The 13465-nt window shown below is 43.5% G+C and overlaps 1 protein-coding gene across 3 annotated transcripts in view; it reads right to left on the bottom strand.

The window, feature by feature from the left end:
- Nucleotides 1–13465, bottom strand: part of MCPH1 (microcephalin 1) — a 227715-nt gene that overhangs the window by 157291 nt on the left and 56959 nt on the right. For all 3 annotated transcript variants that reach the window (XM_052661246.1, XM_052661247.1, XM_052661248.1), the window contains one exon: nt 345–382. In XM_052661246.1, the coding sequence (XP_052517206.1) occupies nt 345–382 (38 nt within the window). The remainder of the gene's footprint in view (nt 1–344; nt 383–13465) is intronic.

The raw sequence follows: 13465 nt of genomic DNA, 5'->3' as shown, positions 1-13465 counted from the left end.
TTTAAGGGAAGTGCTTCCACCAGCGAGGCTCCACTTACGGGGCCTTCACGGGGTGGGGGTTGTGGACTCGCAGAGCCGTGCAGATCAAGACGAGCAAGAGGAGCGGCAAACACTAAAACGCCTCTAAATGCCGTCCAAGCCGCTCAAAGGTCTTCGTGGTGAACTGTTCACAGCCTTTTCACCACCTCTCTTATTTCCAGTGCTCTTCTGACTCCAGTATTAATTACAGAGAGCAACATGGACACAGCACAGACGTGAGGGCTGCCCAAGTGCCAGCACAGTTTATGAACGAAAAGTCCAAACTTTGTATCGAGGAGAAAGTTATCAAAACAACGAGTACTTACTCAGATGGCATGCTTGTCATGACTAATGTTCTTGTTGGCTACGGATGTCAAAAGAGAAGGAACAAAAAACAGTCAAAAATATAAAAAGTATTTTTCCCACAGAAATAAACTTTGTTTTCTGAAAAGTTACATCACTTAAAAGTAAACATTTAAGCATATATCAAAGGAAAAAAACTTTATATTCCTGGAAAAAAAAAATAGCCCAAAAGAGAGAAATCCAGACACTATCCCCAAACCAATCCAAAATAATCCAGGACATGAGGTGGAAGAGAAAAAAAACAGTTTCCCTCCAGAAATTCATTCTACCAGTTGCCTAGTGGGCCTCCACAGGTGCCAAACTGTTAATACGCTTCCAAGGAAGCAGAGCGTAAGAGAGATGTTTTTCTTGCATGCTTAGAAACCATTTTTCCTGAGGCTTCTAGGCAACCATATTCTTAGTCTCAGATGTAAGTACACAATAATGTTCAAGCTTCTGCTACCTGACTCAAGCAGGTTCTTTCATCCCTTCCACACAAGCACAGATAATGGAACTGCTTATTTGTGTATTGGCATCTCCTATTAACTGCAACTGCAAATTTTTGAAAATAAAAATTTAAAAACTTTTTACTTATGCATGCTGCTAGCAAAGAATTAAATGTTTCAGAAATACATAATTAGACATATAAATTTCCCTGTAGTTCCACCAACTAGAAATGACTACTGTTTTATAGTTTGATATACATTAGGGCAAATGTTCTTTTATCAAAAAAAAAATACCTTTATTTATTTACTTTTGTCTGTGTCGGGTCTTCATTGTGGTACACAGGCTTAGTTGCCCTACATCATGTGGGATCTTAGTTCACCAACCAGGGATCAAACCTACATTCCCTGAATCGGAAGGCAGGTTCTTAACCACTGGACCACCAGGGAAGTCCCCTAAATGTTCTCTTTATTTAAAAAACAAATGTGAATGCACACTATTCTTACACTCTTTCAGGTCATGTGATGTGCCTGAAATGGAACCAGCTGCTCAGTATGACCTCGAAACCATCACGGCACACAAAGCAGTGCCTTGAATGGTCCTGTGAATGAGAAGGAACCAAAGGTGCCCAAAGGACCCAGGGGGACACATGGGGACTCAGGGCCTCTGTGCCACATGGGGGTATTGAGAGACAGTGAAGGAAGGGACAAGGTGAATGAAAAAGATACTCAGAGGAAGACCTCAGAAACGGCACAGAGCTAGCCAACAATGGACAACCATCATCCTGTGTTTTTGGTTTCCCTCCAGAACATCCTTTGTCATCTCTCCTCTGTCCTGGATACAAGTGGAACGTGAGCACGGCTCCCTGGGTTGAGTCTGGAGACAAGGTCTTTATGCAGGTGTAAGATTCTGGCTTCAGTGTCATCCTAGAATGAGGACTACACAGAGCCAGCGACATGGCCAACCCCAAGTAAAACCCTGCAGAGGTCATTCCAAGGCATTTACTTTCTTCTAGGGACCCATCCAGAAGCAGCCTGTAGGACGTCATCGGTGGGAAGTGCTCATTCCTAGAACGAAGGCATGAAGTGGGGCAGGCAGAGGAAGCGCTCCTGACTTCTGATCAACAGGCTCCTTCTCCATGACTGACTGCACCTCAGGCTGCTTCTCTTTCTTACCTGCACTCACTCCCCAGGAGCCCTCACATGGCCTCAGGGCTTTCTGCAGGAGCAAAAGGCCTACAGCCTCAACTTCCCATTTCTAGCTAAGACCCACTCCGTGAGGCCAAGACTCAGACTCTCCTCCTATCTGACATCTCCATCTGGAGGTCTAGTAAGGGTCTCATATGTGACATGTCCAAAACCAAGCTACTGTTCTTTTCAGGAAACTATGCAAGAAAAAGAAATTCAAATTGCAAAGGAAGAAATCAAACTGTCTCTCTTCACAGATGAGAAGATCTTACAGGCAGAAAACTCTATGAAGAAGCCATAAAAAAATGTTAGGACAAATGAATTCAGCAAAGTTGCAGGAAACAAAAAAAGCACAAAACTTATTTGTATTTCTATACCTTAGGAATGAACAATACCGAAAAGGAAACAAAGAAACCAATTCCATTTATCAGCACCAAAAATAATAAAATACTTAGGAATAAATTTAACAAAGATAACGCAAGCCTTGTACACTGAAAATTTTTTTAATTGCTAAAAGAAATCAAACATGACCTAAATAAATGGAAAGACAGTCGGTGTTCATGAACTGGAAGACTTAATATTATTGATGACAATACTTGCCACAGCAGATTCAATGCAATCTCTACCAAAATTCCAATGGCAATATTTGTAGAAATGGAAAAATCCATCCTAAAATCCATATGGAATTCCAAGGAAACATAAATAGCCAAAACAATCTTGAAAAAGAACCACAAGATGGAGATTTCACACTTTCTGATTTCAAAATTTACTACACAATTATAGCACTCAGATTGTATAGTACTGCATAGGGATAGATGTGAATACAGAATTGAAAGTCTGGAAATAAACCTTCACATCTATGGTCAACTATTTTTGACAAGGTTGCCAAGATTGTTCATGGATAGTCTCTTCAACAAATGATGTGGAGAGAACTGGATAACCACACATGAAATAATAAACCTGAATCTTTACCTTACACTATAGAAAAAAATTAACTCAAAATGGATCTAATTTGAGAGCAGAAGCTATAAAACTCTTGGAAGAAAACATAGGGAAAAATATTCATGACACTGGTTCCTTAAATTATGGCACCAAAAGCAGAGGCAAAAAAGATAATTAAATAAATTGGACTTCATCAAAATTAACAACTTTTTTTTTGGCATCAGAAAACACTATCAAGAGAGTGAAAAGATAGCCCAAAAGATGGGAGAAAATATGTGCTAATTATGCATTTGACAAGGGTTTACAAGAACTTCTACAACTCAACAAAAAGAGGACAACTCATTTTAAATATGGGCAAATAACTTGAACAGACATTTCTCTAAAGAAAATAAGCAAATGGCCCGTAGCACGTGAAAATACACTCTACACCACTAGTCATTTGGGAAATTCAAATGAGATACCAGACCTAATGAGATACCACTTTATAGCTACTAAGATGGTTACAATAACAACAACAGCAATAAAAACCCCCCAAAACAGCAAGTGTTGATGAGGGCTTGTGCTGGAAGCCACACGCCTTTTGGCTGGAATATAAAATGATGCAGCCACAGTGGGAAACATCTGGTGGCTCCTCAAAAAGTGAAACAGAGAATTACCACAGGGCCAGCAAACTTACTCCTGGCATGTATCAAAATGAATTGAAAAACAAGGACTCATACACTTGTATGTGAATTTTCACAAGAGCCAAAAGGTGAAAACAACCCATGTCCATCAGTAGATAAAAGGATAGACAAAATTTGGAATATACATACAACGCAATATTATTCATCCATAAAAACAAATGAAGTTCTCATATATACAACATGGATGACTCTTGAAAACACGCTGAGAAAAAAAGCTTGATATAAAAGGATGCATACTGTATAATTCTATTTACAAAATTTCTAGAAAAGGTAAGCTTGTAGAGACAGCAGTAGACCAGAAGTTACTAGGGGCTGCAGCGAAAAGATAACACGCAACCCAGCGTTCACTGGAGCACTGTTTACAATCACCAGGGCACGGAAGCAACCTAAATGTCCACAAAGGAATGGATAAAGATGTGGTCCATACATACAGTGGAATATTAGTCATTCATTAAGAAAGGATGAAATCATGCCACCTGCAGCAACCTGGACGGACCAGAGTGTGTCATATTGAGTGAAATAAGTTAGACAAAGAAGGAGAAATGTCCATATGACATCACTTATATGTGGAATCTAAAAAGAAACTATAGAACTGAACTTATAAAACAGAAAGAGACTCACAGACGTAGAAAGTGAGCTTATGGTTTCCGGGGCAGGGAGGAACAGTTCAGGACTTGGGGAAGGCCAGGCACACTCTGCTATATTTGAAATGGATAACCAACAAGGACCCTGTACAGCACAGGGAACTCTGCTCGATGTTACCTGGCAGCCTGGATGGGAGAGGGGTTTGGGGGAGAAAGGATACATGTGTGTGTCTGGCTGACCCTTTGCTGTTCACCTGAAACTATCACAACGTTGTTAATCGGCTATACTCCACTACAAAACGTTTTTGGTGTTAAAAAAAAAAAAAAGAAGTACTTACTAGGGGACAGGGTGAGGTGGGAACTGGGGGTTACTAAAAACCCTAAGGGTTTTTGGGGAGCTAGGGTCTTCCAAGCATGTTCTTTTTGGGCCCTGAACTTTCCTTCACCACAACCTCTTATCAGTAAAATGGCTCTACTAAACTGTGGGGGAGCAAACACAAATTTGGTTTGGGAACGTGTGGACAATTCTTTCACTTTTCCTCTATTTGAAAATCTTCATAAGAGCAAGTTTTAACTGTTGTCAGGTGAACATTCTGTGAACTGGCAAGGCATATAACCACCACTGTAAAAACCACTTAAGAGGGTCAATTATCAATTTACCCCTTACAGTACTTGAAGCGCAGCAAGCATTCAGCATGCTCTGCTGAGCAGAATAAAAGCTCTGTGCACAGAAGTCAAGGTATTTTTCCTCCTCTTAGAATGCCATCACTGCCGGAAAATACCTTCTACCAGGCAATTATCCAGAAAGAATATATGAAGCATAAAAGACACAATCAGATGCTAGGAGACCCAGAAGAAGACTGCAATTCAGTACATCTTTTTGCAGCTCACTTGTTAGTGACTTCGTTTATGACGGCCACTTGGCCTTTCCCTACCTCATGTGTCTCATCTAAGAAACCAGACAATGAAGTACTCCTACAGGGCTAAGTGATTAATTACTCTGCTGAAAGCAGATATGAATCCGAGCAGCTTTGTAAACTATAACCTTCACAGAATGTGATTTCATGAGAATACATTTCCTAACTTGGTCGTTTATCTATGTAACCTTTGCTACATGTCACCTTTCAACAAAAGTAATAAAAATGGGGAGAAACTTCAGCTGTTTTCTTCTCTCCTAATGATGGTAGCCTGGCCCTGCTCCACCCTGGCTGTGAAGCTACACGTAGGGTGACAGCCACAGGGCACAAAGCTAATGAGGATCAGTACATCTTAGTTAACGTTATTTGAAAAGACCAAAAAAAAAAAAAAAAAAAAAATGGGTTAACCTCTGTTCGAACCAACCAGTCAGTGTTGAAAAATGAAACGGTCCTTCAAGACTGAGACCTGGATCTCCCTGTCCTGTAAGAGGCGTTCCCATTCTATGAAAAGTTGATTCTCCAAAACAAACTTGAACTTGACCTGGTCCCTGTGCCCTGGAACCTAGAAGGCTGGGTAAGAACTCTTCGCACCCTTTCAGGTTCTTGGGAAAGCGCAGCAGAAGGGCCCACGCTCTGCTCCGCTGCTCTGAAACCGCACGGCCGGCCGGCGCCCTTCCTCAGAGGCTTGGAAAAGCCCATCTCCTGCCTCCCCGGGGTTCCCACCAGACTCACTGACGACCCCCTTGCTCACGTGCCTCGGGAGCCCCAGGCCACTGCCTTTCCTCTGCAGGGCTCCCCACGCTCCTGTCACATTAGTCTGAAAAGAATGGGCTCGACTGTCTCGTGCGTTTGTTTTCACAGATCTGGGGCTGGGCCTCACATGGGACTGGCCCCGCTTCCCCGCCCAGGTAACCCTGGCTGAAGGCATCTTCGGGACCCTTTCTGAGTGGGGACTCAGGGTCCCAGCATCGGGACCAGGTCAAGTCCTGGAGTCCGGACTCTAGTCCAGCAATACCATGGTAAAGGTTTGATGTTTACTGACTTTCTGAGTGTTCACTGTGGTGCCTGTTTCTTTTGGTTTCACGGTCTGACCACTTAGTGATCTCTGCAAATGGGTTGATGGTTCACAAAGATCTTTGTTCCCTGACAGATGACAGAGTTTTTTCTGCTTGTTTTTCTACTTCCAGCTCAAAACTATTAACAATTTCATGCCACCAGGGAGTAGATATCTGGACTAAACTTTGGATTTCCGTGTTTATGCCATGAGAGAAATTTTTAGCTATGAGTGAAATTTTAAAATTGAAATTACAAGCTCTGTGTGTGTTCTGTGTGTATATGCATCCATGCCTGTAATCCAGAAAGGCCCCTCTCATCCTGAGAAAAGCATCTTGAGATGGTGTTACCAACTGAGATTTTAAAATCTCCTGAAGAAGCTGATGGCTTAGAAATAAAGTGCCTACAAACCGAATATTCCTAAAATTCCCAAATATTATGGAAATTGAACTCCCAGTATTTTAAACAGTGCCAAAAAAGAAAAAATACTTAAAAAAAAAATTGGGGGGAGGGATTTCCTTACTGTTTCCTTTTTTAAATTGGGGTATAGATAATCTATGATATTATGTTAGTTTCAAGTTATAAAATAATGATTCAAAAATTTTACAGCTTACACTCCACTTAAAGCTACTGTAAAATACTAGTTATATTCCCTGTGCTGTGCAGTATATCCTTGTAGCTTATTTACGGCAAGCCTGGCCCCTGGCTTACAGTGTCCCGGAGTGAGGGAGTTGACTGAGCAGGCCCAAGAACTACAGCAGACAGTGGGCACCTCAGAAGAAAGGGATTCACCCACATTTAGAGGCACTGCAGGTGAAATCTGACAGCAGGCTCTTGGCTTGGCTTCCTTACCCCAAGAGGCTTTTAAATGTTACAGTCTACGATTCCTTAAGAAAACTTCCCGAAAATCAAACCTAAGGCCTAGGTGGTAAATTAGCATTCTTGCTGCACCTATCTAAACACAGCTAATGAGACCAGCCTTATTTTGTGATCATAAATAATCTTTCTTTGATTACTGGGGGAGGGATGATAGAAAAAAATTCCGTTTCTATGGGAAACTCTGCAGTGTTTACTGAACACCATTCCAGGACTTTGGATTTTAGCCACGTTCACTGAATGACTCTGCACCTCTGTGGCCACTGCAGGGAACTGGTAGATGCAAAAACTCTGCTTTGTGTGGTAGAGACTTACTAGACTTCCTCTTCCTCTAGGTAAAAACCAGTTTCCATCCCTATCTGCACCCTGGCCCAGGTCCTACTGCCTCGCCCAAACTGCCAGTCCTTACTGAATCGCCAGTGTTTCTGGTTTCCTTCAGCATCTGCCTACAGTCCCCCAAACTAAAGTCTCGGCACCAACAGGAGCCAGCGTCAGGCGGCCAGGACCCTGGTCTGGCCTTTGGTGACCTTGCAGGCGCCTTTCTCCCTGGCTCTGTTGGAGCCATGGGCACTGCTGCCCAACATGAGCCCGGCGGGCAGGGTCCTCTCTGCACAGGCCCCGGGAGCGTCTGGCACATGCCTCTGTGTGAGAAGTGGCCATATCTGTGGGCAACCTTGATGGAGCTCCTCAGGACACTTGAGAAGCTGTCCTGCAAAACTAAGGGCTGCTCCTTCATGGGGTCCTGAAGGCTCAGCTCCCGAGTCTTCATACAGTTCAACTGTCTAAGTCAATTGTTTGCTCCTTTTCACTTTAGGAATACCTCTTTTACAATGCCCAATCTTCAGGGCCCGAAAACAACCAACCTTTGCCAATGGCAGATGAACCAGCATCAGCAAGAATTCCCGAGGCTATGAGACTCAGCTTTGCCTCACTTAGAAGGTTTACCATCATGTCCAAGTTGTTTGCTGAGGAACCACGTCCTGTTCTCTGGGACTGAGAAAACGGAATCTGAGCCCTGTGCACCTGCGAAACTGTGTTGGTTGGAAAGCTGCCACCCCTGTGTTTGAAGAAAAGGATAACTCCAAAGCACCACTGCTCTCCATCACCCAGCCACCTTTCTTGCTCCACCAACTCAGATTCAGACGCCCTGCGCTCACATCTTCTTGCCCAAAGACTCTCAATGCCACCCTTGCGTCCCTGGCTCTGTGGAACCCCAGGGCTTCTTCCCGCGAGCGCTCCCCATCAAAGAGTGAGCTCCACATTATAATGGCCTGAATAAAACCATCTTCTGAATTTCAGTACATTTTGTCTGTCACACTACTACACGTTTGTTTTAAATGTCTAGGAACAGTTTTAAGAAAGGCTGTGGATACCCAAGAAGCAACTGTCTCATTAGATCTTCTACTTCAGTGTTTTAATTTCCAAGGTCAAGTTTGTCCTCTAAGGTCAATTTTGAATATAAAGCGATGAAGAGAGGAAGAAATCCTTGAATAATTAATAGAAACAGAATCATCCTATGCTAAAAAGAATGCAGATACTGATATTCATTTGGTCATCAGACACTAAGTAAGTCAGACTAATTTATCAAGCACAAAACCAGACACTAGGGATATAAGAACAACGATTCCTGCTGTAAAGAGGGTGAGAAGCATTTTGATATAAAGTTATAATCAAGTCAAACTACAGGTATCATCAGATTTATGTGTAGTCGAGAATACAAAGGAGACAAAACTGGCAGCCTGAAGGGGGAAGGTGGTCAGGAAGTCTTGAAGGAAAATGTGGCCCAGGTAAGACTTAGATGAGGAGTTTGGCAGGCGAGGCGGGACAGGGTGGTCTAGGGGACAAACACGCAAAGGGAGGGACAGAAAGGGGCTCCTTTGGGGATCTGAGAGAGGTTTGTATGCATTTACCAAGATGTCACTCCAGAGATCAACATTCATCTTGGGGAGAATTGTGGCAAGACTGGGAAGAAGGTGAAACGATGTAATAATCAGCTGGAAAAAAAAAAGCCCGGAGGAGAGAAGCTGGAATGGACACCAAGCCTTCAACTACGAAGACGCAATAGAGGCATGGGATTCAAGAAAATCAGGAGGAGGTGGAATAAAGGAACCTCGGTGTGGGGGTGAGGCGGCCTTGCACCTTGATGGACAATGGAGCACAGGAGTGCGGCGTGTGAGCGAGCTGAGCGGAAGGGCGAGGTCATCTGGGAGAAGGGGAGAGGGCGCGGCGCGGCACAGGGGGCAGCTCCGAGAAGCACTTACTTCAGCAGAGCGGGAAGGGTCACGCATCAGCAGTGAACAACCTCTGTTTCTCTTCAACACAAGACAAGAGGTCCAGAAGCGGGCGGTGCAGTTTAAAAAGAGCTGTGATACTGTAGCAATCTCCTTCACAAAGAGAGTTTTGGAAGACGTTTAAGACAAGTCACTTGGAAACGGTCTGAGTTCACAAAGGGAAGACGTCCCCTGACTCTTAACAGGTTGGTAGAAATGACGCCCCTTCGTTTGCACTAGTGGGCTTCCCTGGTGGCTCAGAGGTTACAGCGTCTGCCTGGAATGCGGGAGACCTGGGTTTGATCCCTGGGTCGGGACTAGTATGTCTTGTGGGAGGCTCCACTGATTTTCTCATTTTTGAGAGGACACAAGAACTCTTTCACCGTCTGCAGTAGCTCGTGATGCTAAGTTAACAAGGCAGCCAGCGGTTCAAGGGACAACCTCTGTTGTCTTCCTGCACTGACGCTGGTGGGACACGGCTTGGAGATCCAGAAAGTTTACCTGTATTCACGGATCATCTGGGGGCTTAACTAGATTCATCAGACGTGAGAAGAAACATAAACATAGGCATGTATCTTAACACTGTAGCTGTAAGCATGACGATCTCAGAAATGAAAATACAGCAAAACTGCAGTATAGGGACAACCTCAAGAAAAGTGGAAACCTTCATCCCATCACTTTCAGTATGTTAGTGCAGAATGTCATCGCCCACTCTTACTCCGCACACATCTATGCAGGTAAGCATTCCAGGGTTTCTGTTATAGAACGCCCATGACAGAAAGAAGAAAAACAAACTTCTATGTTTTTAACATTGTTGTTCATGAAATATAGAAAGCACAGCAGCATTCTGTTCCTTAAAAGGAAAACACTTGTCCAAATACAGCTACACAGCTCCAAAAGGGGATCAAAGCTGACACGGAGAGAGACTCTAGGAAATAATCCAGTAACCAGTGAGGGAGAGCTCGCAGATATGAAACACGGTACTTAACTCTAGCAAAAGCACTTTCTGGAAGTTCTAAAGTGGTGAGTTGGGGGAGGGCAGGTGAAAGTGAGTATCTGGGAAATAGTCTAGTCCATTTTGTTTTAATAAGATCAAAGGGAGGTCAAATGAAACAAACATACTTGTTTTAGTAGAGATAAAAAAGAAGCACTTTAAAAATGAAACATTCTTTAAATGTTTTGGGTTTAGGTACCATTTCATAAGTAAACAGTGGAAACACTTTTCCTAAAAACAAAGTAAAGAGCCGATTCATACTGATGTATGGCAGAAACCAACAAAATACTATAAAGCAATTATCCTTCAATTAAAAAAGAAATCTTTTTAAAAGTAAAGAGATAATCCATGTCTTTGCCAAGATTATTGATTTCAATCACTACTAAAATAAGACCCCCTAGGCATGTGGGCACTGCCAGAATCATATATTTGCATGAATTTGGACTGCAGAGAACATTCTCTCCGTTGTGTCTAACTCCTTGCAACCCCATGAACTGTAGCCCACCAGGTTCCTCTGTCCATGGAATTGTCCAGGCAAGAATACTGGAGTGGGTAGCCATTCCCTTCTCCAGGGGATCTTCCCAATCCAGGGATCAAACCCGGGTCTCCCACATTGCAGGCAGATTCTTTACCATCTGAGCCACCAAGGAAGCCCCCTAGAGAACATAAAAGTGAGCAAATCATATAGGACAAAACATTAATTCTGAACAATGTCTTCAAATCAGACCTGAGAATTTTCTATTATCTAGACCCTGGTAGCTACATCATTTAAGTGTCTTCAGAAAAAGCTCAATCTATGGATAAGAGATCCCAGCTTTTTATAAATAAGTAGCTCCCTAGATGTGTCCTATATAGTATTATCCCTTTGCTTTTAATTTGATGATAAAATCTATGCTCTGAAGCTGGGCTCACTGCAGAAAGCTGGGGCAGAAATCTTTAACTTGCTTAAGTGAATCTTTTTGTAACTTAATTGTCCTTTTTAATATATTTTTTCCTTATGTGAAATTTGTTTTTTAATAAACAGAATTACAGAGACTCTTAATATTCAGGTTTTTTTTTCCCCTAAAAAACATACCTTTCTAAATGTTCTCAAACAACAATGCAATAATAAAATGATCAGTTTTATTGGTCAGTAAAGCATCAGTATCGATTTTGATACTCATATGTTGGATAAAGATGAACTGTTTATAGTAAAAGAAAAAAAACAAGCATAGAGAAAATGAAACATCTAAGTTATTCATCAATACCTGATTTGTTAAAAAAACCACATACACACAAAAATCATGATATTGTAAGATGCTTTATCTAACAAACTTAGTATCAAACGCTCAAAGTGCCAGGGGTCAGCGCCTCCACCCGATTCCTGGCCGTGGGTGTGCTGGGGACCAGAGGCAATGCAGCCCTAATGGCAAGGAGCACACTCCTCTGAACGGAATGGCTCTGGCCCCTAAAGTTCCTCTGTTGGAATCCTAACCCCAATATGACAGTGTCGGGAGGTGGGGCTTTGGGGGTCATGAGGTCACGAGGGTGCAACCTTATGAAAGAGATCCCTGTGCCTCTCCTGTCTGCCATACCAGCTCCCCGTGAGAAGACGGCCGTGCATGAACCAGGAGGCGGCCACACCTGACCCTGAACCCACCCGGCCTTGACCTCAGCCTCCAGAATGCTCTTTATGAGCCGTCCAGTTTGCCAAATTCCATCTTGGCAGCCTGCACAAACTAGACTGGAGTGCCACAACCTCTTTTGCACTCAGGAACGGGCTCCAGGGAGAAGAGGGGCCAGGCAAGGAAGGAGGCAAGACCCGGGCAGCCCCAGTGTCCCAGAGAGAAGGAGGTGGGACCGCTTCTCTCTGATCTGACCGCTTCAGATCCTACCGCTGCGGGCAGCCTGAGAAAGACACTTGCTCAGATGGCTCAGTTCCTGTGAAGGGCAGAGTTCTTTCACCATATATTCTCAACATACCCTAAACTCAAAAAACCTGGCTTTTGGGAAACAAGTGGGGTAAATTTGGTGGCTGGGGGGAAATGCAACTTCATGGGATGTCTGGGCTAGGGCTTTTACTCTGAGACAAAGACATACCCTTGTCCCCTCTGGCCCTGAACCTCAGGGGTCACACCGTACCCGAAGCCTGGGTTCGGATTCCTAGTTTGCTATTTGTTGTCCCACCTCTGCGCTATAACATCACCCAGTGAGCTGGAGAGACACAGTTAAAAAAAAAAAAAAAACAACAACCCAGAAACAAAGCAAAAAGCCCCAATCTAATCGATGCTGAGAGAGATTTGGTGCCTTTTCACAGTTTTATTTTATTTGCTTATTTTGGCTGCATCAAGAGGCTTGTGGGATCTCAGTGCCCCGGCCAGGAATGGAACCCAGGCCCTTGGCAGCAAAAGCACCAAGTCCTAACCACTGGACCGCCAGGGAATTCCCTTCAGTGCTTTTTTAAAAAAATGAACAGAATTAGATTACAACTCGTGGATTTATTCAGAAGTAGAAAGCAGAAGACATTCCTGCAGAAAAATAGAACAGCATATCTTTAAAAAAAGTTTTTGAAAAACTGAAAATTCACTGATAAGGAAGGCCAGATTGAGAATCCCTGCACACCAGCCTGCCCGATTCACAGCTATTGTACGTTATCCTGATTCACCACTGATACATTCACTAAATCCCAACGCGTATCCAAAAGCCACAAAGGCATGTGCCAAAATCTATGTGAAATGCCTCCAGCTCTACTTTCTACGAGGCTGCAGTAACGCCTCGCCGATCCTGAGTTGCGGCTCCATCTGTCACTCTTCTCTTCAATCCCTTTCCATCTGAATGATGCTGTTTTAACTTCTCTCTTTTCTTAAACTACTAATATCCACTAATTCATATTTGGAAGTATTTATTTGGAGAGCGGTCACTTTGAAACAGCAGAGAGAGTTGAGCAGATTTAAGAGGAGAAGCAATACATTTCTTGTAACAAGAGAGGACAGTGCTGCTCCTCCAGAGAAGATTGGGAAAAAACCGGCTGGGAAAACCAGCCACGCGTAAAGTGGATGCGCGCTTTGTGGACACACACGTGTGTCTCCACATGTGCATGGCCTGGCCCCTTAGCAACGTGCAGATGACTGCTCCCACCCGCACTGAGGTTGGGGAAGAAGCCATGAGGTCTGCAG

The sequence above is a fragment of the Budorcas taxicolor genome, chromosome 24 (genome assembly GCF_023091745.1).
Source record: "Budorcas taxicolor isolate Tak-1 chromosome 24, Takin1.1, whole genome shotgun sequence".
NCBI lineage: Eukaryota > Metazoa > Chordata > Mammalia > Artiodactyla > Bovidae > Budorcas > Budorcas taxicolor.
The sequence above is the reverse complement of the archived record's forward strand: the minus strand, read 5'-3'. Positions and strand labels throughout refer to the sequence as shown.